This window comes from Anas platyrhynchos, chromosome Z (genome assembly GCF_047663525.1).
Source record: "Anas platyrhynchos isolate ZD024472 breed Pekin duck chromosome Z, IASCAAS_PekinDuck_T2T, whole genome shotgun sequence".
NCBI classification, from domain to species: Eukaryota; Metazoa; Chordata; class Aves; order Anseriformes; family Anatidae; genus Anas; species Anas platyrhynchos.
The window spans coordinates 30,808,992-30,836,414 of record NC_092621.1 but is presented as its reverse complement, the minus strand read 5'-3'; the positions used below and the strand labels follow the sequence as shown (position 1 = coordinate 30,836,414).

Sequence of the window (27,423 nt, the reverse complement as noted above, 5' to 3'; positions counted from 1 at the left end):
CTTTGACTTTTGTCAAAAAGTCATTTTTGACTGTGTTAAAATCTAACATCACTCAAGTCTTACAAAATGTTAGCACTAACAAATCAACAGAACTACAGTAATGAGTAAATTGTCTCCCTTTAACAATCAGCCACGACTAGAAGCTATTATTTTTGTTGTTGTAAGAAGATATTTTTATTATTAATCTTTACAGTCTTTTTAGTGTTTGCACTAGAACATTACCAAGAATCACCAAGAGATATATAGTATCTAGATACAGGATGAACTACAATTCATCCATATAACAATCACAGAAAATGTGTTATTTTACTGTATCAAGCATACAACATTTGAAAATAACACATTTTTATGAAGTCCAACTTCATTAATTTATTTCATTTTCTTCTGGAGAGAGTATTTTTTTCCAACATTACCAAGACTTACTAACATCAATAGTTTACTCCACTGTATGCCATTTATTCCTAAGTGATTTCAGCAACTTTAGAAAGTTTCATGGGCTACTATTGAAAAATAAAACGCTCCTAAATGTAATCATTTCAAAAATTTCTCTTAATTTCCAGAAAGCAGAGTTAAGGCACAAAGGAATTTGCCATAACTAACAGATACAAAATCAACTACTCATTATGAAAAAGTCTCCTTAATAACAGTATTAATAGTAATTCAGTAATTTTTGGTTAATGTATTAACCAAGAACACCACTCAACTTTCTCCAACCTGCATTATAAATTGTTTTGCTGGGAAGAAAAAAATGTCTGGTAAATGTATGAAAGCAGAAGAGGTCACTCAAGAAAAATGCAGAAAACAAAATAGCTAACAGTATAAAAATTTTGTTTAGTTGATATGAAATTAGCAACAGGTCATTTAACCAGTAAGAAATGACTTTCTGTCATCAATTTACTGTGCTTGGACAAGTAGTTGTATCCCTCCTCTCAAGTAAACATTATTCTGCCATTCACAGAAACAGTGTCAAGCCTGGTACAACAACACTACTAAACTAACATCACTATTAGATGAATAACAACTTCAAATCAATTAACCATCTAATATATAAGATGGTAGATGGTATAGTCTAAATAGATGAAATCTCAGCAATTTTCCATAATATACAGTTTATTCTGTACTGTCATATTTAGTTTCTTTCTAATATAATTCTCACATTTACATCCATTAACCATCCTAGAACTCTGTAGCCATCTTAAAATGAACACACTACATTGGCACGTTCTCTGCACATTCTTTTCTAGCATACTCCCCAGTCCTGTCGGAATGATTTTTGTTCTAAGTTACTGGATAAAATGTTCCCCTAAGGATCAAAGGTGTAACATACACTTACACTACTTAAATCTATTAAGAGGAATTTACAGCATTTACTGACATTCGTTGTGATTACAGGGCCCTACCAGTGAAATCAAAGGTGCTGCCAACACATTCTATGTCACTATAAAATATTTTTCCGACTCTTTCAAAGTCGATGCTTGGACACACAAATTTTCCAGTCCCATTCTCAGAAATGCTCCCCTTCAATGAACAAAGGAAGAAAGGAAGGTAGTATCTCCTCATTATAAGACTATTCATCAGAAGGTCTTTTGTTCTACCCAGGCTAAAGATAAGGTCACGCAACTTTTCCTTCAGCAAAGAAAAACCCTGCAAGAGAATGGGCTAAAGGATATCTAAAGACCTACTAATCCACTGAATAGAGGACGTTACATTGGAAGTTTCACAAGACCTTCACAAATACATTAAATGCACAGACAGAGAGGAATAAGCTTTCTCACAGAACACTGCAATTTAAATAATAAAAACACCATATAATCTTCTATCTCCTTTGTTAAATTTTCAATTATTTTTGATCCCAGATCAGAATCATGCAAACACTTAAGTTGATCTTAGAATTACCAATTTACAGGTTTCACATTAATCCTGAATACCTAGTGAATTCCCACAACAAGACTGCAAATCTAGAAAAAAATACTGCAATCTAGAATTCAAGTTCCGTAGCAGATTCATGCTTTTATTAATTACATGAAATTAAGCACTCATTAGCTCTACATTAAGTCTACAAAAGTGGTTATTTTGTGTTATTATTTTGTGCAACCCCAATTTCACACAGCCTTTTGAGACCTGGTAGACCTCTTCTATCCCTACTCTCAATACTTACATTTCATCATCTGTACTCTACCCATCCTCTTCCCTACTCACCCTCTCATAAATGATTACACAGAACACAAAATGATGATTCAAAACAATTCCTTCAGAAGAGCCAAAGATCAGTATTCAAAGATTAGGGCACAGCAGATAGGTTGCACAATGATTTTCACCTACAAGATAACAGACAATCTGGTTCAAAATTCTCCAATCAATTTAAAGAAACTGATATTCTAAATATCTAGAGAAGATCAGAATGATCTCCAAGATAAGAACATGATTCAACATATGGTGGACAAATGTTTGGGTACAAACACATACACTGCAGGTAGAGTACATTTATACAGCAAACAGAAGGTCCCACTCAAGCTTTTTAACAGCCTTATGTAGTTAGCACAAGCAACAAAAGCAAAGATTATGTGAAAACACAGGCTTCAGACTGTGCTGAGAATCAAAAACATGCTCTCAGATAACTCCACATACATACTCTGTCAAGTAACATAAACCAAAATAAGATAACTTTACACAAGGTAAACAATGCTATTTGCGCTAATAAAACTGTTTTGGTTGTTATCGCTAGGCCAGTGAAGACTATTCCCCTTTACTAGAAAATGTCACCTTTATGGAATTTCTGGTTTTATGATCCATTTTCCAGACACAAGTCAAACCATTCTCATCTTTATGGGAAGCTGGCAGCAGAGGCTACTAAGCAGATTGCTAGCTGCATCTGACGAAGACAAGATTCAAACATGCATACAACACTGCTGCAGTGAGACACACTAAAGAGTGCATGAAAATGATCAAGGAAAAAGACAAATTCAAAATAAGGCTGGCTCAATTAATTATTGAGGGACAGTGAGCATCGTTACCCATACAGCTTTATAACTTTTTTTCCAACCTAAGGCTACAGGTTGTATCAGGTGACCAGTTGTATCATCACCAGTTATCTCTCATGAAAACTGAATTGGGTTGGGTTTTATCCTCCAGTTGATCAGCATTCTTAAAACAACTGGAATACTTCCATATGCTACTAGTAATGTGTTCATAGTGATTTCAGTTAAACCACTTGGCTATGATTTTAAATGAACAAATTATGGTATTTTTCTTCTCAAATTAGTAATTCGTAAGCATGCAAGTAGAATCCACAAGGCAAGTGACTAAATATTATCTTATATGATCAAAGATATCACAGTCTGGCTGGAAATTAAGTAATTATTTAACAAACACACAAAAATCATATTCATAGGGAACTTTCAAATCAAATTCTAACCAGGGAATGAATGAGGCCATAATTCCTATCTTTTTCTTCACTTTCACACTCAAGTCTTCACCTCAAATTTTACATTAAGCATGTAATATTTTTATCTTATTAATACTATTTGAAAATAAAAATATAAAATTTGCATCATAGGAGAACATCCTAAATTGCAAATACCTTTAGTGTAATTTAACTTTACGGTAGTTAAAATTAATCCCAACTAAGTAATTAAGAAAGAAAGCTCAAAATTAAGGTGATTTTTCACTTACGTAGATATTCATTTAAAGGACTGCAGAACATACAAAGTATCAATCATAGTTCAGAGATCGCAAGATCTACTCTTGGAACACGGGCAAATAAAGATTGCGTTTTCTAGTCTATTTTCTACATTTTGCTTTGGTAAGTATACATAGAAATAAGATAACATCTTAAAATTAATTTGCCATGATTTGAATTAATTTAATTTAACTTAGTGTATTGTACATAAAAGAAATTCAGAGGATAAGTTTGCATGGCAACATTCCTCACAAAGCAGCAGTGGCAATCTGTATGCTGTATAAAGCAAAGAGTACAAAAGACACAAAAGAAGAAAGTTCTGTGAAATATAAGTGTTATTATGCCCAGATGATTATGTTACAGCCCTGAGTTTATTATCTCTTATATGTGACTTTCTTGACTCACTTAACTATCAATTGAGATAAATTCCAATTCTTCAGCAGCTGCAGTTTTCAGATGTTAAGAGCCTTGCAAATTATGCAAGTTCTACATCAAATTCCATTTAAACAATTATTTGTAGTCATTTTCATATGTAACAGGTAATGACTTCTGCATCAAGTAGATTAATTAATACTATATAACATACAAAGCTTTTTCTAACACCACTACATACATAGAATGTTTCAAAGTTTTACTTTAGTTTCTTCTGCAACATAACTGAACATCAGATAGATGTCATCTCTTCTCTAAAATAATTTCTGCAATTAAATCAACCATTAAAAGAACTTGAAAATCCTTCCAAATGTCATTTATGATTTGCCACGCTGCTGCTATTCTCTTTATTTTCTAACCCATTTTGTGAAACAAAAAATCCTTAAGAATACCACAGTATTACAGATTAACATAACAACAAGTATAAAAATTGCAGTAACAGCTCACTTGAGATTTTTATTACATTTATGTCTACATAAAATTGAAAAAAATCCTACATAAATGAGAAAGCAGCTGAAGGGCAAAATCAAACTGTTGCCTTTATTAGAAGCAAGTCTAATGTCTTTCAGATAAAATATTTGTAGGTGCCAGTCAATCAAGATTTCACTGGAAAGCAAAGATGAGAGCATTCATGCACAAAAGGTATGTATGATAATTGTGATGTGCAGACAAGATAATGGAAAATATACTAACCTTCCTTTAATTTTAATGTATCAACTGCTGCCTTGACTTAGACAACCTGCCACATTTAATGTAATATTTTATTATTTTAATTATTATAGGAGCATTCAGTTGATTCAGTAAGCATTAGTCAGCAGTTAGCCTTCCTGCATAAACTACTTTTCTTCAGATGTTGCAGTCCTATAGAAATATGACTGAAAAAAATTAATAAACATTAAGTATTGACTTGTTTATGTTATGTTGCATTAATATTTAACATTAAGTAAATTATAGCCATGTCGCTAACTTTTCATATTCACCTTATTAACATACCCTTCTGTATCCCTACCCTAAATTTACCCTACTGTGAAATTCAAACTGTATTTCAGCAGGCAGCTGTTGCAAAGTAAAAGATCAGAGAAGTCTTAACCTCTATAAGTATAATCAGAAATGGAAGTTTACAAATAAGTGAAAGTATGTTAAAATGAGCATAAAGTTCATCATCTGTATGTTTAGAACTTCTTAGAACTTTCTTAGAAGAATATTCTTAGAAGAACTGCATCTTCCATACTGTAAGCTACTAGCTGGACCAAAAATACCATGAAAACACCCTATTCACCGAAAAGCAAGGTAGAAGTCAAACACTGAAAATTTAGGAAATTTCAAAGATGGTGTTTGTCTGTAAAACTAATTTGCATACCTTACATTGCTTTTACAGTAAAAATCTCAACATGAGCATGTAATTTTCCAACAGAAACAAATCCAGTTTCACCCACTGAATATAATAAATAACATCTGAAATTTTATCTTCACTGTTCAATATCCGATCCTATCTTTTAATTGCTACTCACTGTTCAAAACCTGGTTCTGAAATAAAAATAATTAAGTTTTGATCATACTTATCATGATTCATCAAGGAAAGTAGACTTCTATTCATCACACACCTTTATAACTTGTAGCACTAATTATAAGCAGTAGTACACAACTTCCATGCAGGTGTGCACTGAAAAAGGCTGATTTGGCATGCTTGGGCAGCTTCACTAAATAAAGCTAAGGATGACTAATAATCAAGGAACTGCGTTCCTGTTCCCAGCTGTGAAAGAAGGTGTATGTGTATTCCAATGCCAATGCTCCTTAGGCCTGACCCCTGCCTGTCTTGCATTACTGTAGTAGTTCTAGCCGTAAGAACTGTTGCACTGGGTGAGCCTGAAGTCCTATTTAGCCTACTACCCAACTCTAACGAAGACATTCTGAGATTAAGACACTGCTTCCCCCCACCATATATCCTATCAGCTTGTGACAAACAGAAGCTTTGGAAATTTCCATTGCTCCCCCACGCTTTGTCCTGTTCCTCTTAAGTATTGAGACACTATTAGAAGCAATAAGAGGTCTGAGCACTCTCACCATACAGTCTGCTAATATTATAGAAGTTTACAATATGCAACATAAATTCCCATGAAAATACGTGTGTTTTTTTTTTGTTTTGTTTTTTTTCCACAGAATCACAGAATTTCTAGGTTGGAAGAGACCTCAAGATCATCAAGTCCAACCCCTAACCTAACACTAACAGTCCCCACTAAACCATATCCCTAAGCTCTACATCTAAACGTCTTTTAAAGACTTCCAGGGATGGAGACTCCACCACCTCCCTGGGCAGCCTGTTCCAATGTCTAACAACCCTTTCGGTAAAGAAGTTCTTCCTAACATCTAACCTAAAACTCCCCTGGCACAACTTAAGCCCATTTCCTCTCGTCCTGTCACCAGGCACGTGGGAGAACAGACCAACCCCCACCTCACTACAGCCTCCTTTAAGGTATCTGTAGAGAGCAATAAGGTCGCCCCGAGCCTCCTTTTCTCCAGGTTTTTTTTTGGTTTGGTTGGTTTTGTATTTAAAAAACATTTAGCAAAGCATGCCTATCAAAAATAACTTACCTCTACAGATTTGGAAAGTAAGTCTAATATCCATGGAAAAACAGGTTATGTCAAAGAAAAATCTGAGATCGTTTTTTGTTTTTTTTTAAAGCCTGTACCAAACAGTGCCGTCCTTCACTTTCAGTTAATTCTTAGAAAGAAGTAAACACGTGTTGCTGAAATTGCCTATTCTCCTTCTCTCCTCCCCCACTCTTTATTAAAAAAAAAAAAAAAAAAGGAATTAAAAAAAAAGAATAAAAAAGGTTTGGATAGAGTCATTATAAAACATTTAAATATGAGTAGCTCATTTTAAAATGCTGCACAGCTATAACAGTCAATATGAAATTCTGTAATAAACATTAGAGCAGCCAAAACATATCAAATGCAGATACTGAGATCATCTTCCCAGAAAATGTCAGAAGTAGACGTAGAGAATAGTTAAAATACAGCATCAAATCTTTGCTTCCCCTTTGTAATCTGCCAAGGTGTGTGTCAAAGAATTCCAAAGCCAGAATCAGCTCCTACATATCCTCTAGCAGATTTCTTTGCCAGCATAGTTCAGTCTCCCCCTGAATCCACGTAAATTTTTATTATTATTATTGGATTTTAATCTTCTGAGAACCTTCAGAGTCTGCATATGTACTGGAAGATCCAATGAACACTCACCATTTAGTCACCTTTTCCATGCCAATCACCACAGGTCTTTATCATACCTGTTTCCATTTTATTCTTCTCCAGAATAAAAACTTATAAATAACGTTAACAGTCTTAATTATTAAAACTTAATATAAAGTTTTCACCACTGTCCCTCCGCTGTCTCTCTCTGAACCTTCTCCATATCTCTATCCTTTTACTCCCAGCTCATTTCCTATAAATCTTACAAATATCTATTAACCTATCTTAGCATAAGTCCATGTCACTTGCCCTGTCTATCTCATGCATCAATTTGCTTATCAGTGAAAATAACAGCCTCAAGGTATGCATAAGAAGAGTTCTGTGCTTTTAAAGTCATAGAGAAGGATGGAGAAAGTAGAAAAGTGGCAATTTTCTCAACTAAAAAAAAAAAAAAGGGAAAATTTAGGAACAGTATAAGTAATTATCCAGATTGAAATCTATCTTTTTGATGTGTTTGTCTTTTTTGTTTTTTATTTTATGAGTGTGAGCTCACATCTTCACTTTCACATCTCAGTAACACATTCATATCATATTAGTGATCGCAGTGACTAGTTTAAACATCAAGCATATATATGCACATAAACAGATACAAAAAGAAAATTAGAAACATTTCCAGATGATGGCCCTGTGCCCTGGTTTCAGCTGAGGCAGAGGTAATTTGCTTCATGGTGGCCAGTAATCGTGCTGTGTTTTATGAGAAAAATAATGCTGATTAACACATTGATGTTTTAGTTGCTGCAGAGCAGTGCTTGCACTAAGTCAAGGACTCCTCAGCTTCTTGCACTGCCCTGCTAGGGGTGCACAAGAAGCAGGGAGGGGACAGAACCAGGACAACTAACCCAAAGTGGCCAGAGGGACAGTCTGTACCATGTCATACCACCCTGAACAGTAACACCGGGGGGTTGGCTGGGAGGGGCTGCTTGGAGACTGGCTGAGCATTGATCAGCAGGTGGTCAGCAATTGCACTGTGCATCACTTGTTTTATATATATACAACAGTTTATTTATTTTTATTATTTTTCATTCTTTTTCGGTCCTCTTAAATTGTCTTTACCTCAGCCCACAAGTTTTTACCTTCTTCTGATTCTCTCCCCCTTTCCACTTGCTGGGAGTGATTAAACAGCTGTGTGCCCAGTTAAACCCCAGCAGTCAATATCCAGTTACCAGCTTTCAATGGTATTCCTTACATAATATCATTGATAGCAGGCTGTAAAACATGAGCTGTCTGACCAAGAAATATGCCTAATTATTTCTGCATTTATAGATAGGCACTCTAAATCTAGAAACAAAAGGAGAGCTGTAGCTTTATTTAGCTTATGTGCAAGAAGAATTTTCACTTAAATTAGCCTCATCCTTAGATCTCATCCCCACAATAGTATCTTCTGCTCCTTCTCAAAAGATGCTCCTCACACCTCTGGAGGGCAAAAGCCAGTAAGTGCTTTGGCTAAAGTACCTTATTATGCCTGTTCACTGGCTGCTACCAAATAAGATTTAGAGTTGGTACATTTTGTCTGACTCCTCTTTCCCAGAGGTACTAACTAGGTTTCCGTCCTCTACCCTGTCATTAACTTCCATGAACCTTCTGGACACTCAACTATCTTCGACATTTCTTTGAATCAAATTTGGCTAAGATCAGCTACAAATTCAAAAGTTCTTTATGAAAAGCTATGACAAGGGAAAGAAAGCAAGGGCACAGAAGGAGGCAAAGATACTGGCAATGAAAATCTAATGAATAAAAAGGGCAAAATACCAAGTCTCATTTTCATAAACTTAACCAACCTAAAAATGTCAGTACAAAATAAAATACTAAGAAAAAGGCTTTGTTTCTTTAAAATTCCTCAGAGTACTAAAAAGTGTTCCTGGTTTGTAAACTTACTACTGACAGATAAAAGTCACACAATATTTAGAAGTAATAAAACACTGCAAGTTAGTAGAGAAAAATGTTTGTCATTTTGCTGGAGGTTTGTCCTTCAAATATCCTACATACAGAAATACTGAAAATATTACCTTGAGCTAGTCTTTCAAGTCGCTTCCCATGTTCTGGAGGAATAGCATACCTAAAATTCAGATGAAGAAAATGTTTAAAGACATGATTACTAAACTAAAAATTATTTCACATACAGTAAGTACCCCCAAAACATAGAAAACAAGAAGATTAAAAATGAAAAATTATGTAGGAAAAATATACTATTTTCTAAGAAAAAAAATAAAGATTAAGTTACCCTAGAGAAAATATTTTAGCATATTTATAGCTTTAATATCATAATACAGTTCATATTTAATACGAACTGTATATTGAACTGCATATTGTATATTGAATTGTAGTTCAATAATTCAGTTCAGAAATTTTATATTCATTATTTAAAATCATGTATATTGACAATGTTTCATGATTGTAACAGGCCAGTTAAAAAGATACATTTTCTAAATGAAACAAAACCACGTAACAGAATAAACCTAATTCATACAGGTTTAATCTCTGATTTTTACTGTGCTTCACAAGACACAAGAGTTCAACAGAAAAAATATGAGCATTAGACATCACAATTTTGTCTTACTGCCAATGGTAAGGAGTAAGAGGTTACTTGTCTTTGTAAAACATTACAATTAAATTTTTTTTTTAATTCTAACAAATATATGCTCTTTAAATTCAGAAATTGTACAGATTGGAAACACTCTGTTCTAACAATAAACTATTTTTAGAAGATTCCATAAGCTATTTGCAACAAATGAGTAAGAACATAAAACAAGAAGAATCTGAGCAAACACAAATGCTTTACACATTTCACACATTTACTGCACTTAATAGATATACTACACATATATCTGTGCATTACGCTTTATTTCTGACTTTAACAGCTTTCATTCCAGTTTAATGTTGCAACAACTTCAGATTGATTCTTCCTTGTAAAAAAAATACGGTTCAGAAAAGGAGAAAATGCATATTTAGCATAGTCCAAACCTGCATTTTCAAAGTGAACATGCAGCTTTTTTCTTTTACTATATTGTGAACACCTATTTCATTGATCTTCCCTGTCAACTAAGAAGAAACAAGTGACTCACTTTGCACAACAACCCCATATCTTAAGCTCTCCTTTTCACCTCCACACACACACTATTTTACACTATCTCAACTTAAACTGCTGCACAGAAGCAAGACTTTTCCAAAGTCAGTGCTTTAAATAGAACAAGTGTAACAAAGCCCATGCCTACTGACAACCCACTCCAAATGCTATTAAAGAAACTTTCAACTTGACTCTGCTCACTGCTTGCAGTTTTAATCAGAATTTCCTTGTCTTCACAGAATTGATTGTTTACCTCCATTTATACTTCCAACCTATTTATGTCTGTTCTCCACTGCTTAAAACACATGCACCAGTGTATACATAATAATCTAAAAGTGCGTTTGTATCTTTCACACACCAGTGGAGACAAATAGCTATGTATAGCATTACATATTCTATTGTATGTCATTAAATACACAACTAAAACCAGAACAGATAGTGTTTATGTCTTAAAAATAAATAAATAAATAAATACAGAGACTTTTCTTTACTTCTTATGTCTCTAATTGGACTGTAATTATTCTTGTATATTGTTCTTCCAAAAGTACGATTTACTGAATTTTTGTGGTAATAGAGAGCTACATGTTTGTTTGTACCTGTAGATTTAAGTACTCATGAATAGTCTAAAAAGACAAAGCTTGACAACTGAGGTCTCAACAAGGCACTTGAAATGATAAAACAGGGCATTTGACTTAACTGGACTACACCTATTTGTTTAATGAATCTAAAATTATCAATCAATAATTCATTAAGAAGGCAACCATGGACATACTAGAATGAGTCCAGAGAGCCAGAAGAATGACCAAGGGGCTGGAGCACCTCTCCTATGAAGACAGACTGAGGGAGTTGGGGGTGTTCAGCCTGGAGAAGAGAAGGCTCCAGGGAAAGCGGCTTTCCAGTACCTACAGGTAAGGTGGGGAGTGACTCTTGATCAAAAGCTGTAGCAATAGGACTAAGAGGAGTTGTTTAAAACTAGGAGAAGGTAAACTTAGATAAGATATTCAGAAGAAATTCTTTACTCTGAGGGTGGTGAGGCACTGGCACAGGCTGCCCAGAGAAGGTGTGGATGCCCTGTCCCTGGAGGTGTTCAAGGCCAGGCTGGATGGGGCTTTGGGCAACCTGGTCTGGTGGGAGGTGTCCCTGCCCATGGCAGGGGGTTGGAATTGGGTGATCCTTAAGGTCCCTTCCAACCCAAATAATTCTGTGATTCAACACAAGCTACTGTTTTTTAACACTGTCTTTTTTGGGGTAACATGGTAGCATCTACTCCTTGATCCTTCATTTCTTCCCACTGTTGCTACTTTCCCTCTTCTCACAGTTAGAGGATGAGGAAAAGGAGATTGCCTTCATAGTATCATTGGAAGCCTCAGTTTCACTCTCCAGGCATGCTCGAGTAATGACTTTCCTTGGTTCCAAATACTATTTATTAGAAAACTGAGACTTATTAAACATATGAACCTGCCTTGGATATCAGTCAAAGTATGGTGACATAAATCTAACTGGATGCTTCATCTGCTGCACAGAACATTGAACAAAATACTCCCAAGCTCTGTCTCAGATCATTGTCAGTGAAAAAAACATCCCTCTCAGCATCCTTAGCCAGGTCATGTAACACCTTCAACACACTCTCTCATATTGCAGAACACTCCATCACTTTCAACACAGGTAAGAACCACTGTCAAGCTGAACTGAAACACGTTCTACAGCATCTCACCGGGTTAAGTGTTACAGACTTACACTGCAGCTTCAAATCAGCTCTTAATAATGGCATTTCACTTTTCCAGCATACCCTCCTCTCTCCAAAGATCACTGAGTACTAGGGGAAAGAAATACACGTGGAGAAGAAGAGGCTGAAAAAGTATAGAAACTCTCACAGAAAACACCGCGCACTCTTTCCGTTACTGATCTCTTCTCTACACCTGCAGCGTTAAAAGCTTTCAGAAAAATATTTTCCCTCCTCTTGTGCCCAGCCTCTACTTAGCTACATTTCCAAACAGCCACTAATGTTTGTCTGACTCCTCATATATTAAGGTCAAGTCCTGTCCTCTTCAGAAGTACATGTAATGGATTTTAAATGCTTTATCACTATGAGGCAAAGAGAAACTTTTTGGATACAAAGAAGCAGATAAATGGAAAGAAATAATGTTATTTCTGTTAGTGCTAACTAAACTTTAATCTTATTAGCTCAGGAGGACATATTTGTTAAAAATTTTGAAGAGACAGATTAAAGTTGAGGAGTCACTGTTTGTTGCTTGTTCAGAAGAGATCTCAAATACATACTAATTCATCAATTAAAGGGTATTGCCAACAAGATAACTAACAATTATTAAATCTAAGTCAACAATTTGTGTTTCTGAAACATATACGCAGGACACGGATATAATTTCTATTATGTTTTCAAGACTAAATGCTTATACAAAATTTCTTAGTGTACTTTAAAGCTAGTAACTTCATTTTTTTTCTTTTTCTTTTTTTTTTTTTTAATAAAAACTCAATCTTATATGAACAGTGGCAATGTAAGCTCCCTGTCCTATAAACCTCAGATCCCCAGGGTAGACAATAACAGGCAATAGCCTAGTACCCATGATCACTCAGTCCTATCTTTAACTTGGGAAATACGGTTGTTAAGATAGTTGACTGTGATATGAACAAACAACATTCTGCAAGCAGGGCTGAAAATAGCAATGCACAGTAATAACTTCGGTTAATATTTGCTTTATACTCAGATGCAAAATGTAAAAAACCTTTAAGGAACTGTTTCCTTCATATCTTCTGTTAGATGAGAGTGAATTTATTTTTTCTCTCCCTGTAGTAATGGAGAGCTACTTCATTACAGTAAAACACAACAGTTTCACCCTGCATGTCAAAGAAAAAGAAAATCAGTGCAGGAAAAAAATACGGATTTTACTCAAGTTCAGTTTTATTAACAATGTGTGGATGTTGCACAGAGACACATCCATATAATGATGTAAAAAAAAGAAGTGCTTCCTTTTCTTTAATTTTCTTCTACGTCAGAAATGAAATCTTTAGCATAACTCACTTGGAAGATAAGAATGACAAGCGTGTGGATCACTTGTGAAATGGATTAACTCAAAGGAAAACACAGATGAAAATTACATACTTCAGAAGAAATAACTAATAGACATTTCAGAAAACACAAGACAAACTAGTATCTCCACAGCATTATTCACTTTTTCAAATTTCCATTTGACAGACTGTAGCAAAAACATCAGACAACAGAAAATAATTATACTACATAACAAGCACTTATTGAAAACTCAAACTCATTTAAACGAATGGACTACAAATATTTTTAAATAATGCTAGAGCATGATTTACTGTACATTATATACTGTGCATTACCTATCAATAATTTCATAGTTTTTTTTTCCATTACTTTCATGTTCTTTTTGCTCTCCTGGTCACAGTATAACCATTTGTTTCTCCTGATAATGAGCTTAGGTCAGAATAAGAAAAAAAAAAAAAAAAAAGAAAGAAACCTGCTCAGAGCTCTTGGTTATCTAAAAAGGAAATTAAAATGGCTACGTTTCTGTACTGATATTAAAATGAGACTGAAAAAAATGCCAGAACAAATTTTGATTAGAAATGTCACTGTATTAGTGCAACTCCAGGGTTTAAAAAAAAAAAAAAAAAACACCACAGAAAACACAGGAAACAACATTCTATACAATTTGGGATTGCCTATCTGTAATAATGCTGCTGTGCCAGTTTGTGACATTAACATATGAAAATAACATTTCTGAAACATATACATCATCCTGATGCCTTGTAAAAGAGTACTAATATCTCCACAATATACACAGCAGTCTGAAACACATTCAAAAGAACCACTGGTTTGGAGGGAGAAATATGTATTAATACCTTTTTTTTTTTTTTTTTTGCTCTCCCCCCAGTTGATGGCTTAAAAAAATACAATAAATTCAAATTCACAGGAAGTCTTGATTCCCTGGTCTTAGCACTTACATTTTTACCTAGTGACCAGCTAATGGAAATCAAACTTTCTAGCAGAACACATTAGAATCCAAGATTCCTCATCTATACAAAGACATCTTCCCTATTCCATGTTCCTCCTTTGCTCCCACGTAACGTGTGACATGGGACAGTACAGAATGAATTTCCTTAACCTAACTATTAAGAGATAGTCTTGGGAGATACAGGGTTGATATGCAACTGGAAAATAAAAAAAGAATTGAAATAACATTCTTACTTGTTGTTGGATTTTTGGTTGCAATCAGTAAATCCAATTTACATAGGGAGACTAAATCTATTTATTTTCTTCAAAGAAGTAAGCAATTCACCTACATCACCAGTGATGACTTAGGAAAACTTAAGGAAGATATTTTCAAATCCTCATTCATGCAGTTCTTAGTGGATTAAGCCACAAAATTTCTAATATTCCCCCCCTCTTTGTAGACTTGCCTACTGGCTAGACTGGTCTATTTCCCACTCAACTTCTTCACCATGTGTACTCTGTTAGGAAGCACCTAGTTCCACCCACTCACAGTACACAGAGCCTAAGCACTGAATTCAGAGTTCTGAGCTGCTTTCTGGGATGAGCAGACAAGAAGTTAAGCGTGGTATCACAGCTCATTACTTCAGGACTCCTTGCTAAGCCAGCTCCAGGTTTTCATAGATCAGACACCCTATTCAGCTGCAGTTTCTTCTCAATTTATAATAACAAACACACTATTTAAGCAATCCTAGTACTTGATTCATGTTTTTTTTCCTCGGAATCAACCATGTAGCGTGGTAGATGAGGTGCTGCTACACCAAGGCAGCACGTCATCATAAAATTGGGCAAATTGATCAACTGTAACTTGTGTAAATTCAGGAAAAAAAGACAAGAGAATTGTCACATTTGAAGCTCCCTAGCATTCGTACAAAGATGGGATTGAAACAAAACACTTCCAGCTCAAAGCTACTAAGTCCTTCAACAGTAATGTAGCAAATATCTACACATTTTTAAGACCAATATCTCTATATGATCAGGGAAGAAATAATTGTCTGTTTTGCTATTCAACTGTCTGAAAAGTTTTCTTGGACTCTGAGAAAAGTCTTCAAGCAGCCAGAAAACATGCTACAGAGCAATCTGAATTTCTGTAACACCACAGTAGTTGTAAATCACCTAAACTATGTTAATAAAATTAAATAAATGCAATTATATGCGATTAAAATGTCATTACATTACGAATGTTGATTGTTAATATTCTATCGTAAATCATTATTACTTTCTAAATATTAATTGAATCCAAGCAATTATTTAGCATTCCAGTTTCCCTGTTACATTCAGTTAAAAATGCCTTGTTTTTAAGACAGCAATATGAGAATATTTATTCAAAAAAATGAAGTGTAATGTTACACTACACTTCATTCATGTTACACATAACTGCACTTCCTGAAGCAAAATTTAACATATTATATTAAAAAACATCCTGCATAATCTACTACTGTAGCTAAAAACAAATACAGTGATGCTATCTTCTGTCTTTATCAGAATTAAACCTTCCAGTTTTTCTTTCATTTCCTGTATACACTCGATGTATATACATATCCAAGATACATAACCATCTATTCTGTCTTTAATTAAGCAAAATAGCATGGCTACATTGGTTATGACCAATATACACTTAAATTGCATTTAAAAATAAAAAAATCAGAAGCCAACATGCAGTTTTAAGCTGTATTGCTGCAGAACTTCAAGTTTTCAGTCTGACACGCAAGAACTATTAAAACCTTAAGCATTCTGCATCCATCAACATATACTCTGTTTCTAGAAGAAGCTTCTATCTCCAGCTTTGTTCCACCATGAAAATCCTGGCTTAAGGATATGTTCAAGACATAAATTAAAATTTAAGTCCTCACCCAGGGAAACTGTGTTAGAAAGAGGAAAAAGGACAGTTTGTCTTTATTGGCTGCAAAGAATGTCAAAACTCACAAATACCTGTACTTGTTCTATGAATTGCACAGCTGGCACTGTATGACAAGCAAGGATATTCTGGTACAATGAGTCACACATTTTTAATTTAGCCTGTTTTCACAGAAAGTGAATTTTACTTTCATACATCAAAAAGCAGTGGAGATAAATGGTACTATAGACAAGAACACAAAGATCTCTGAAATATAAGTTGTTTCTCTTTTTTCCAAGGAACCCTTATCATTCTCAAGATAGAAAAGGAAGGTTGTAATAGCCTCTGAGAACAATGGCTACAAGATGACAAGCCCCTAGTTTCAAAGAACAGAAAATAAGGCCTATATTTGTCAAAAAAATATATATATATCGGGTTAGCTAGCAAAACATTTCCTGTGAGTCCATACTGCATGGATCAGCACAAAATTCTATAAACTGTCAGTCATACACTGACTTCCACACTTGACTTGTATCCCTCTGATGTCCACAACAGAAGGAAGAAAAAAAAGACACCGAATAAAATTTTATTTGCCCACAACAGTGATAAGGTGAAACAGCCCGTGAAGTTAAACCAAAACAGATGCTTTTTTGCACTGCAAACCATTTAAAGTTATTAATAATTTAACAACCTCAACATTTTCATAAAGCTAAAAGAAATTCAAAGCTATGTATGAATGTAAAAATAACTAAGACCTCTCACTAGACCTCTCTTTTCCCCTTATACTGTTCCATTTCAAGGCCTATAGATTTCATTAAGTCCTTTCTTCTCCAATTATTTTCTGTCCTTGACACCTTTTTGCAAGCAAAAAGTAATTTGTAAAGCAAGCATATGAGTTGCAAAACTATATACATACATAGACACGAAAACAACCATAATCGTGATTTTGCAAAGTTATCTGACATATTTTCTTGTTTCAGATGAGGCAATCAATGGAGTAATCAGTATGAATAACATAAACCTATTAACTTGCATACCTCTTGGTGGTGAAAGTGCACAGAGAATACGAAGAAATGAAATTTTATCTACACCTAACTATTGGAGAAAGCTCCAAATCCACAGACATCACCAAAGTCAGATTTAGCCACTGCCTGCACATTCTCATCTGGGCTTTCAGGTGGAACTGGGTCTCTTCTCACAATTCGGAGAAAACACACTACTTACCATGCTTCATAATAAAATATTTATTTGTCAGTTCTCCGTAAGACCACCGCGGCTGTCTTGAAGAACTACATGTATAACTAGTAAAGTTAAAACCATGTGTTACTACCATACATGCCAGGGTATTTGGTTTCACTAAGGAAGCACTTGTCAACTCAGCTTAGATTTTAAAAGAACATTCAAGATCTTTGCTATCTGTATCCTAACCTACAACTCCTCCTCCACGTTTTGAAGTAAAATATCATGTTAACAAATGGCACATTTTGCTGATGCAGCATTAGCATGAACTATTGTGCCATTCCTCCAGTAAACCCCCCAACACCCACACCACAATAAATAAATTTTTAACTGATTAAATCTAAAGTTTTCACTCAACTTTTTTTTTGGTGCTACATTTTGTAATAATATGAGCCAATTTGGTTCAGAAAAGGAAGTTAGTATCTACCACTGTTTCTTCAGAAGTATTAAACAAGTATCTGTAAACTAGAAAAGCAGTTACTGTATTTTCAACTCACACTTTCTTCAAAATAGTTTAAGACAGCAAAGTTTTCTTAGTTCCTAATGAGTTTATATACTTTAAGATGTAGCAGAAGGTCCCAACTACTTGGAATTTTACAATGTGCAGTAAGGTTTTCTGTAAATAGTACTTTTATAGTTCTGAAGAACCGAAAACAATTTTTTATGCAATCATACTGATTTAGTAAAAGTTGTCTTTTCATCTTAGAACATACCGGAATTACCCATCTTTTCACCCATTTTTAACACAGCTATAATTCTTCTGGCTGGGAAGACTTAGTATGCCCAAATCTATCAAAATAGCAATTTCCAACAAAAATATATATATAATTAAGCAACGCAAAACACAGACGCGCATTACTCCAATATGTGTTGTTTACCTACTCTGTCTAAACACAAGAGACCCACTGTACAAGAAAAGCAGATAAAGATGCAGAAGTGGCCTAACAACCAGCAGCTGACCAATTTAGCACCTTCTGTACTGTGATCAGAATGGCAATATTTTCTAATTTACAGTTTAAATACGTAGTGTTTTTTTTTAACGATATGAAAGCAACAAATAACATCATAAGGAAATACCAGCTACAAAATTTTCCATCTAGTTTGGATGATTAGAAACTGACAGAATCCAGTTGAGCAGAGTGCATCTTCTGTGTATCTTTCTAATGAATTTATGTTCTTTGTACAGGTATTTTGAGCAGAGAAAAAAAAAAATCTTACTATTTGTAGGAAGACATTTCTCTCACATGCTTTAATATATACATGTACCACTACCTACACGTGCAGTATCTGACTGATGGAGAGACAACAAAGCAAAAGGCTGTTCAATTAAAAATCTATTATGATGTGGAAAGGATAGCAGAAGCTTCCAATACAGAAAGTAACTTCAATGCTGAATCTCCTCTGCTACTAGACCCATTAACAGTAGAGAAAGCAACCCTGATGCAAAAAAAAAAAAAAAAAAAAAAATTAAATGCATGTTTAATAGAAAAACCTGTAAGTATTCCCAAAGGACAAGTCACGTGTCTACGTAAATTGAACCACAGAAACTGATTTCAAAGAGGCCTTACAAGAGTTCTCTCAAATAGTCTTGGAGTTGCCAACTCTAATTAAGCTTCTCAAATTGAATCATTACAATATTTTTCTGATGAACTGAAATAAGCCCTATATACTTACTAGCCTTTTCCTTCAAAATATAATACATTACTGCAATGTTCTTTATATCACAGACCTCACGTATTTCATTGCTTTTTCAGCTGAGAATGTTATTTTGGCTTTTGAGTAAAGCTCATCACTGCAAAGCAACTGTACCCCAACTGTTTGGTTTACTCAGCTGAACAAACAGACAAATGATACTTAATAAAAAGTTGAACTTGCCATGACTTTGGCTCCCCGAAATGTAGATAATTAATACTGTAGAGATCCATGTCTTCGGTGTGCCATGCAAATGTTGTTTTCCACATGCCAAAATACAGATATGGCGTATTCACACCCTCAATAGAAATTCCACATTCTTCTCCTACAACATCCAATATTGTATTAAGGTGGGCAATATTCCATTCCTCAATACCCTGAAAAAGATAAATAACAAATGTATTAATAAATAAAATAATGCAATTTTATATAATAGTTTTACTCAAAAGACACATGCCTGATCTAGTCCTTCAAAAGATTGTAGATTAACACAAATTTGTAGGCACTTCAACAGACAGATGAAATTTTCACACAAAAAAATTCTTGACTTTAGTAGAATTTAGATCAGGTATTAAATCGGATGTTTGAAGCAGACAACAGGGAGTTACTTATCAGCTTAATACTAAATACGTCAAATGAAATGGATCAAAATACCACACAGAACAGAAATAATAGCCATAAACAAGGATCTCTGGTAAGTAGATAGCTAGATGTCACTAAGTTTCACTGCACATGTCTATGCTCCTTGCTTCTTACAAAAATAATACTAAATATTATTTAAAATGTTTTTATAATGTCATCTTCCTGTGCAAGTTTACCATTTCTCTGAACAACGTAAAAACTAAAACTATGACTTCAGAGCAATTTCTAAACATAATGATATAATGCACAATAGAGCACCACAGAATAAATCTACCGATTTCATGGGATTTCAGCAATTGTCCTTCCATTTTTTGCCCATAAAATTTGCATATTAAAAGCCATTAATGTAGTTTTTGTGTACTCCAGATTCACAAAGAGCAATTCTTATTTCAGGTAATGCAGTACGTAGAAGTCAGTGCAACCAAGATCAAAACCACAAAACCGAAGAGAAAGAGTTTAGACTTCCCTATAACAGCAGTTGCTAGCACCTCCAATGAAGACATTAAAAAGTAGCTCAAGTAGCCAGGAAAAAGTGAAATACAATGAAAACTATTATGAACTCAATTCAGGCAAGTTTGTTTATTGGTCAGAAAGACAGCACCAAAACATGCTCTTAAGTATCACCAGCTCTCCAACTCTATTCACCGATACCCTGCACAGTTCTGACAATCTTACTCAAATTTGGAAAATAATTCGACGGTAGACTGCAGTTCTGATGCAGATGAATAAGACTAAGAAACATGTTGACATTCAACAGTTGTGCAGGTGATGAAGAAAGCAAGTTAGAGCGAGAAAGAATCAACATTCAATATTCTCAGTTTTCGCTTTCTCGCTTTTTGAGCAAGAAATAATGAAGCATGTTATGTGTTCAGCAACCCGAGTTTATATAAAAGATAGCAACTTCTGTACTAAGTTCAACCATCTCTTTAAGCAACCACTTTTGACTGCCTGCAATGACTATTTCACTTATGAAAAGCTACCCGTAAGGCGTCTGGGAATTTTACAAAGGAGCTGCATTTACTGAATGAGTTCATTCTAGAGAGCAAATTTATTTATGTATGTATTTTTAATGAATGCTTTAGCTTTGATGCACTCATGTGACATAAAAGCACTTGAAAAAATACATATAAATGTATTTATGATAAGCAGTATCAAAGAATAAAATTAAACACAAGTATGTATCCGAGTAGTAGATGCCAGTAAAATTTGCACCCTTCAAATCTAGAACTCGGTCATCAGCAAGGTATTAGAGCTGTGAAGTACAAAGCTAATGTGACGGAACAATTTTAACTAATTATTCTTCAAATTATTTTACATATTTGATTTTTAAAATAAAATTTATCTTTGTTCACCAATTGTGCAGTTAGTTTAGAGAAACAAAATAACATGGCAAAATAAGAACACTTACTTAGCTATGGAGGCACAGACATACAATGTTAGAACACAGTAATAAATACCAGATTTAAAAAAAAAAAAAAAAAAATCAACTGTTAATCTAGGCAGTATCCTCTTTTTGACAGGGGCCAAAAGCAGAAAAGAAACAGTGTAAGCAAAGAACATCCTTCCAGCCTCCAGCAATATGCAGACTGAAAGTTTCACCGGAGTTGTTATTCTTCTGCTTAACAGTACCCAGTAGGCTTTTTACCACTTACCCATTCATTTTTCCAGTCACCTTTTTTAATCCATGTAAGCTCTTAGCAGCCATAACATCCTGAAATCTTACTCTCCTCTTACTAAGAACTAAATGATAGTTAAAAGAATACATTAAGAATGAACTATCATTTTTTCCCCCCAAAACATCTCTTTTTTTTTTCATTCCTGTTATTAGTAACAACTAATCACCAAACTACTAGTGGTTTGTCCATGAAACAAAAGCAAATCCTCCCATGGATAAGAAGGTTGCTTCAAAATACCAAGCATATACAATCCACAATCTCTATAACCAAGACACAATCTATTTCCATTTCCTAAAAACCACTCTGGACAAGCTATAGAAGCTTCAGCATATGAGGAAAGTTCACTCAAACTGGCTTATACTCTAAAATCAGAATGATTCATTTTAATTCTTTCTACATACCTGGACCTTCAAAAAAAAAAAAAAAAAGTTTTATCTTTATGCATAGATCACTGCAAATTACTACAAACTACTATTAAAGATGTTACTTTACCTCGCAGGTGTACCTCTTTCTGGTACTCCAAAGAACTAAGTAAAATGTTTATGTGAATTTTAAAGTGAAATATTAACTCAAACTTTTGCAATAGTTACATAACTGTTTGCAGATTTTACTATTTCAATGCTGACTAAAAACATCATACGACCTGTAAAAAAGTAGTTTAACAAGTCAACACATAACAATACTTCTCAAAATTAAAGTCTACCTTAGCAACATATTCCTAATAACCATTACTAGATCATCAGTACACATAATCCTTAATCTAAAAGCATACCTAGGAGTTTCTTCAAAATACAAAAAAAAAATCTATTCAATGTTTCAAATATTTATTCTGCTATTAGTGTACATCTGGATATCATTTTACAACGAATTCAAGGAGAATGTAGAGAACATTTCTAATACCCACATGGTAAAGTTTTAAAGAACATCTGTGATAACAGTAACCACAGAACCCCACATCAGAAAAAAAAAAGCTAAAATCAATAAAATTTTTCTCTATTTACTACAACAAAGAAGGTTGAAACATCCTTGCTGGAGCACATTATACTTATATTGCAATTCTTTAGAGAAATATAGCAGGTAACAGCTTATATAAGAGACCACTAATCCAAACTTTGGAAACTGTTTAGGTGACACAAACTTATTGTAAATTACTGTCAAGAGTTTTTATGGCTTTTAACAGCATCTGAAATAGCTTGTAATGGAATATGGAAATAAAAGGGGACACCTCACAAGCAGTTCTCACAAATATCCAAACAGTTTGTAAGGAGATGACCCCTCCTTTTCTCAAAGACAAAAAAATACATCTTTCAGTACCCTGGTAAAAAGTGAAATTCACTGTTGTTTAAATAAACAGTGACAACCTTTTGGCAGATAAAAATAGGCCTCCAAGCAAAATTATATTATATTCATTTCCCCTTTTCAAAGTAATTATGATACTGACTTGATACCATTCTACACACTTTCCTTAAACAAATCAGCAGTCTTAGGAATTCTATTTCTATGAACATGGTTTCTGTGTATGTATATGCTAATAAACACAATCCTTTTTCACTGTTTAATTTTTCCTTTGATTATCTCATGGATTAATTACAATATTAACCTGGCAAACAATACATCTCTTGTACAACTAGTACTAAAAGCCCCTACAAGTGACAATAAAATCTCAAATACGTTAGTTACGTTAGAGATGCACCTACAACTTCATTTACCCAAAAAAAAAAAAAAATCAACTTTTAATCTGCAAAATCAGCTGAACCAGTCACTGTATAGTACTAAACAGGTGTGCTCCCCACAGCTTAGGTATGGGAGAAGGCAAGCATGAAAGTAATATCTCATCAGGAAGAATAAAACTAAGGAAAGGAAAAGGGAAGGGAAGAAGTTCTATCTTGCATACAGGAGCTGAAAGAACAGTAAGAAAGAGGCATGCCAATGTTTATACATGCTTTTTCCAAACCTTGGCTTTCTCTACTGAACAGCAGATTTCTTTCACAGCACAGTACTCAGATGTGTTTTATGATCTGTTAAAAACATCAGATCTGTCAATTTTCTTTGGAACCTGTCTTGAAATCAGGTTTTTTTTCCCTCATTGCTAGATCAGTCTTTGTAGGGGTTTTATATAACTTCCCCTACCCATCCGTGCAAAATTTCTAATAAAATACTTTCTAGAGAAAAGACCCAAAGGAAACAAAAAGTTAATTTCAGCTCCTAATATCTCATACAACAAGGAAAGAACTAAATCCACAGCTTCAGTGATTAGCGGTATGATTTAAACAACTGAGAGTGGCACGGAAGCAAATGTCCTGAGGTCAAAGACCGTACAGAAAGAGTACAGGAATCACTCTCCAGATTTATTCACAGTTAAAATTGCAAGACGAGTTAATAAATTCACAATATGAAATACAAAATAACTCTTCTCTTTCTTCTCCATGACAGGGACAGTAGGTTTTTGCCACTGCTTCACAGCTTAGTCATTCACAGCCTAGGCAGGCTCAACTTGGTATTACATTCAGGCTAACTTTCAAGCAAGAGAGCTCTCTTGAAATAACATAATAAAAAAATATCACTTCTCAATTAAACTTCCAAACCAGCCACAACCGTTAGCAGTTCATAATCAATTCATGAATCAGTTTAATAACTGGAGCTAGTAAGACTGGTGCTTTATCATTGACTTTATAAACCCTGTCAGAAATGTTAATTTTCACTCAAGTACAGATGACCTTATAGCAACAGAAAGACAGAACTTTGAACATCTAACAATGTTTGTAAGCTTAACAGAAATAATGATCTTTACAACTTACTCATTAGTGCAAATATTTTTCTTGAGTTATTCACATTGCCTTTCTCCTACAGAACACTATAATTAAATGTAAAACCAATCAAAATGTCTATAGCATAGAATAATATTACAAGCAATCAACTATATTAAATTTATTTTCTATAGAGTGTACAGAACACTCATTCTTTCAGGTTGTTTCTTTATTCATAAATAATTAATGTGTTCAAAACTGGGAGATAACCATAAATACATTATAAATAAACTAGAGACTAGAAAAATCCATGTATCTCAAGTGTGAATTTTGAATCATTGAAGATAGTTGTCAATTTTCAAAACAGGTATTTATAACTTTATTGCTGTTATTTTTTCCTTCATTATAACAAGTTTTATAATTTCACCCCTTCCAAACTGTTCAGGATCTGTCATCCTCTGATCTAAGAAAATCAAACAAAACAAAATCTATAAACTGCAGCATAATGCTTGTAAGATGCTGGATTCCACAAATCAGAATATTATTTCTTAAATTACCTAAATGGAAAAAATAAGGCCTCATTGTGCTTCAGTTACAGATCTGTCAATATAAAATTGAACAACACCACGTGAAAAAAAAAAATGTGTAAGTGGTAAACTTTTAAACTGAAGAATAAGATTTGGCAGCACAGCAGCATTTCTCCCTAGTTTTGCAGGCCCAATTATACATCCCACTTTCACTAACCTCCTGGTATTTTCTATCCAGAGTTCTGATATATATTTATCATTCTGTATTAAATGCAATTTCTATAGCACACTGTTTTCTATAAAACACATTCTATAAATAGTAAGCACTTCTTTTTGTTTAGCACGAATAGGCTATTATGCCAAATTAACCCTGCCATCCTCTTTCTGCTGTACATTGCCCCAAATGTTAGCTAACTACATTCATCCCTTCTCCCCAAAAAATGACAATCCTGAAAGAAAATGATTGAACATGTAAAAACAATTTCTAATTCAAAACTGGAAGAAAAAAAATATATCTTTCTTAGCACTATCATCAAGACATGAAAAAAATATTAGTTGCCCAAGTGCACCATCTGGTGGCCAAAAAATAACTTTGACAAATGAGAAATATTTCCATCTGGAATCTGCAATTCTCTCATCAACAGACTGATACCAGGGGTTATTCCTCCTTTTCCTCCAGACCCTTACCAGGCTGCACACACCCTGACACAGCTTTCACATTAATTGTTCTGCCTTTTCACCCTTTCTTTGATGTTTCACTAACATTTCTCCTTTATTTTTAAATAATTCCTATTTACTCAAAACCAAAATGCTGTTCTGCTTTGGTTTTGTTTTCTTTAATTCTACCTAGTGCTATTTTATCCCCCGCTTCCTGTAACCTTCTATGCTTTCTTTGTCTCTTCTTCCTATGCATCTAACATTTGAGTTAGGATTGCTGAATGCTGCACTTCTCACTTCACCTGTCAGGGTTTTCACCTCCCTACCTCAGCCTCCTAATCGAATGACAGTGCAGTTACATGAGAAAGAAAACTCAGACTCTCTCCTTGACCAGTTAACACTTCAAAATCAAATACTACTGTATTCTATTTTCTTTGGCCGTGTTGCTCATTCAACAGTAACCTTAAGATATTAAGTACCAAAAAACACAATCAAAACAAAAAGTGTACAACTGTAAAACACTATCACAAAATGCATTATCTGTCAACATCAAAAAGAAGGGAAGGAAGAAGGAAGGAAAGGAAAAAAACAGGCAAGCTTGCATTTATTGAAATAAACACTCTTTTCCTGTACCCCAATTTGGTCTCTACAAAAAAACTGTCATCTGCACTGAAGTGGCTCTTCACTGAAACACCCCAAAGCAGAATCTTGAGTTAATTTTCTTAATCATTTTTATACAGCTACTTTGACACACAATAAAATTTTGACTTGCTGCTGTCACTAAACAAAAGATCACTTGACATTTACTTATATATGTCTTTAAAAAGTAAAAAAAAATAAAAATAAAAAAATAAAAAAATTGCCTTAAACTAGCTTGACTGACTGCATTTATCTTTGGACAAAAGAGTCTTTCAGTCATTTGTCTTCTGTGAAGAAATATGAAATATTAGTAGGGCCTCAGACCATCTGCCACAGGGAAATTCTACCTTTTTTTAAATGATTGGAAAGGGGAGTTACAGAGGACATGACAGAACTGAAGAACTCTACAGAAGACAGGCTCCCCTAGATAAAAGTTAATCCTGTGTTTTGTAAACTTCAAACATTGTTTGAAACACTAATGTTTCCTCTATTCATCTCATTACTTAAATAATCCTATTTATCTAGTTCCTATTGCTGCTTATATAGCCAGTTTGATACCAATGGATCTTCTGTAATTCTGGTAGTAAGATGCATGTTATGTCCCTTTTTATCCATGGAGATCTTCACAAGTATCCAGTAAAACTCATTTCCTTATGAAGCTCCCTTCTTGTCTATCTTAATTAAGAAGTATACAGTAATCATAAGCTCATTTCACAGAAACCAGAGACATTCCAAACATGTAGAAAGTACAGCTATCATTTTTCCTCAATTAAATAAATCTAGTATTTTGTCTTTTAATTTTAAAGTTACTTAAAATATTACTAAATTTCCACACAGGTACACTGTATGGAATGCATACTGAAATGTTAATAAATATATTAACAGGAAAGCATCTCAAAGCCCTGGAGAGTTTCAAGTGACAAAAGGGCAGTCTTATGACCAGGAAGAATATCAAAATCCTACTGTCTAAGGATAGAAGTGTCTTTGCAGATGTACAGTTAATTTCAACCTTGCTTGGAGTCTTTAAAGTAAATAACATAAAGATTCCAACAAGACAGATTCTCAGCCACAAAACAGGAATGTATCCTCTAAGTATACTACCCGTTAAGAGGGGGCTAGAAGAGAAACTTCATAAAAAGCTATGCATACTTCATCATAAATGCTTCCATTGATATCTGCTCCATAAATTGGTGCCACAAAAGTCAAGTTCTTCCAGTATTTACGCTCCAGGTCTTCATAAGCTATGTGTCTTGGGGTGCAGTATCTGCAGAAGAAGAGGTAAGGCAAATGTTCAGCATAGTCTTTCAACAACCTCC

General features: G+C 34.2%; 1 protein-coding gene across 9 annotated transcripts in view; it reads right to left on the bottom strand.

Moving 5' to 3' along the window:
* The window catches only part of KDM4C (lysine demethylase 4C), a 275,814-nt gene that overhangs the window by 225,125 nt on the left and 23,266 nt on the right, over positions 1-27,423 (bottom strand). For 8 of the 9 annotated variants that reach the window (XR_011805754.1, XM_038170513.2, XM_038170514.2 and 5 more), the window contains exons 4-6: positions 27,257-27,371; positions 19,403-19,596; positions 9,364-9,413 (exon numbers count right to left, since the gene is read on the bottom strand). Coding sequence is in view for 8 of the 9 variants with exons in the window: in XM_038170513.2 (XP_038026441.1) it covers positions 9,364-9,413; positions 19,403-19,596; positions 27,257-27,371 (359 nt within the window). In the remaining variant the exon portion in view is untranslated. The remainder of the gene's footprint in view (positions 1-9,363; positions 9,414-19,402; positions 19,597-27,256; positions 27,372-27,423) is intronic. The other variant, XM_038170516.2, reaches the window with a different exon arrangement.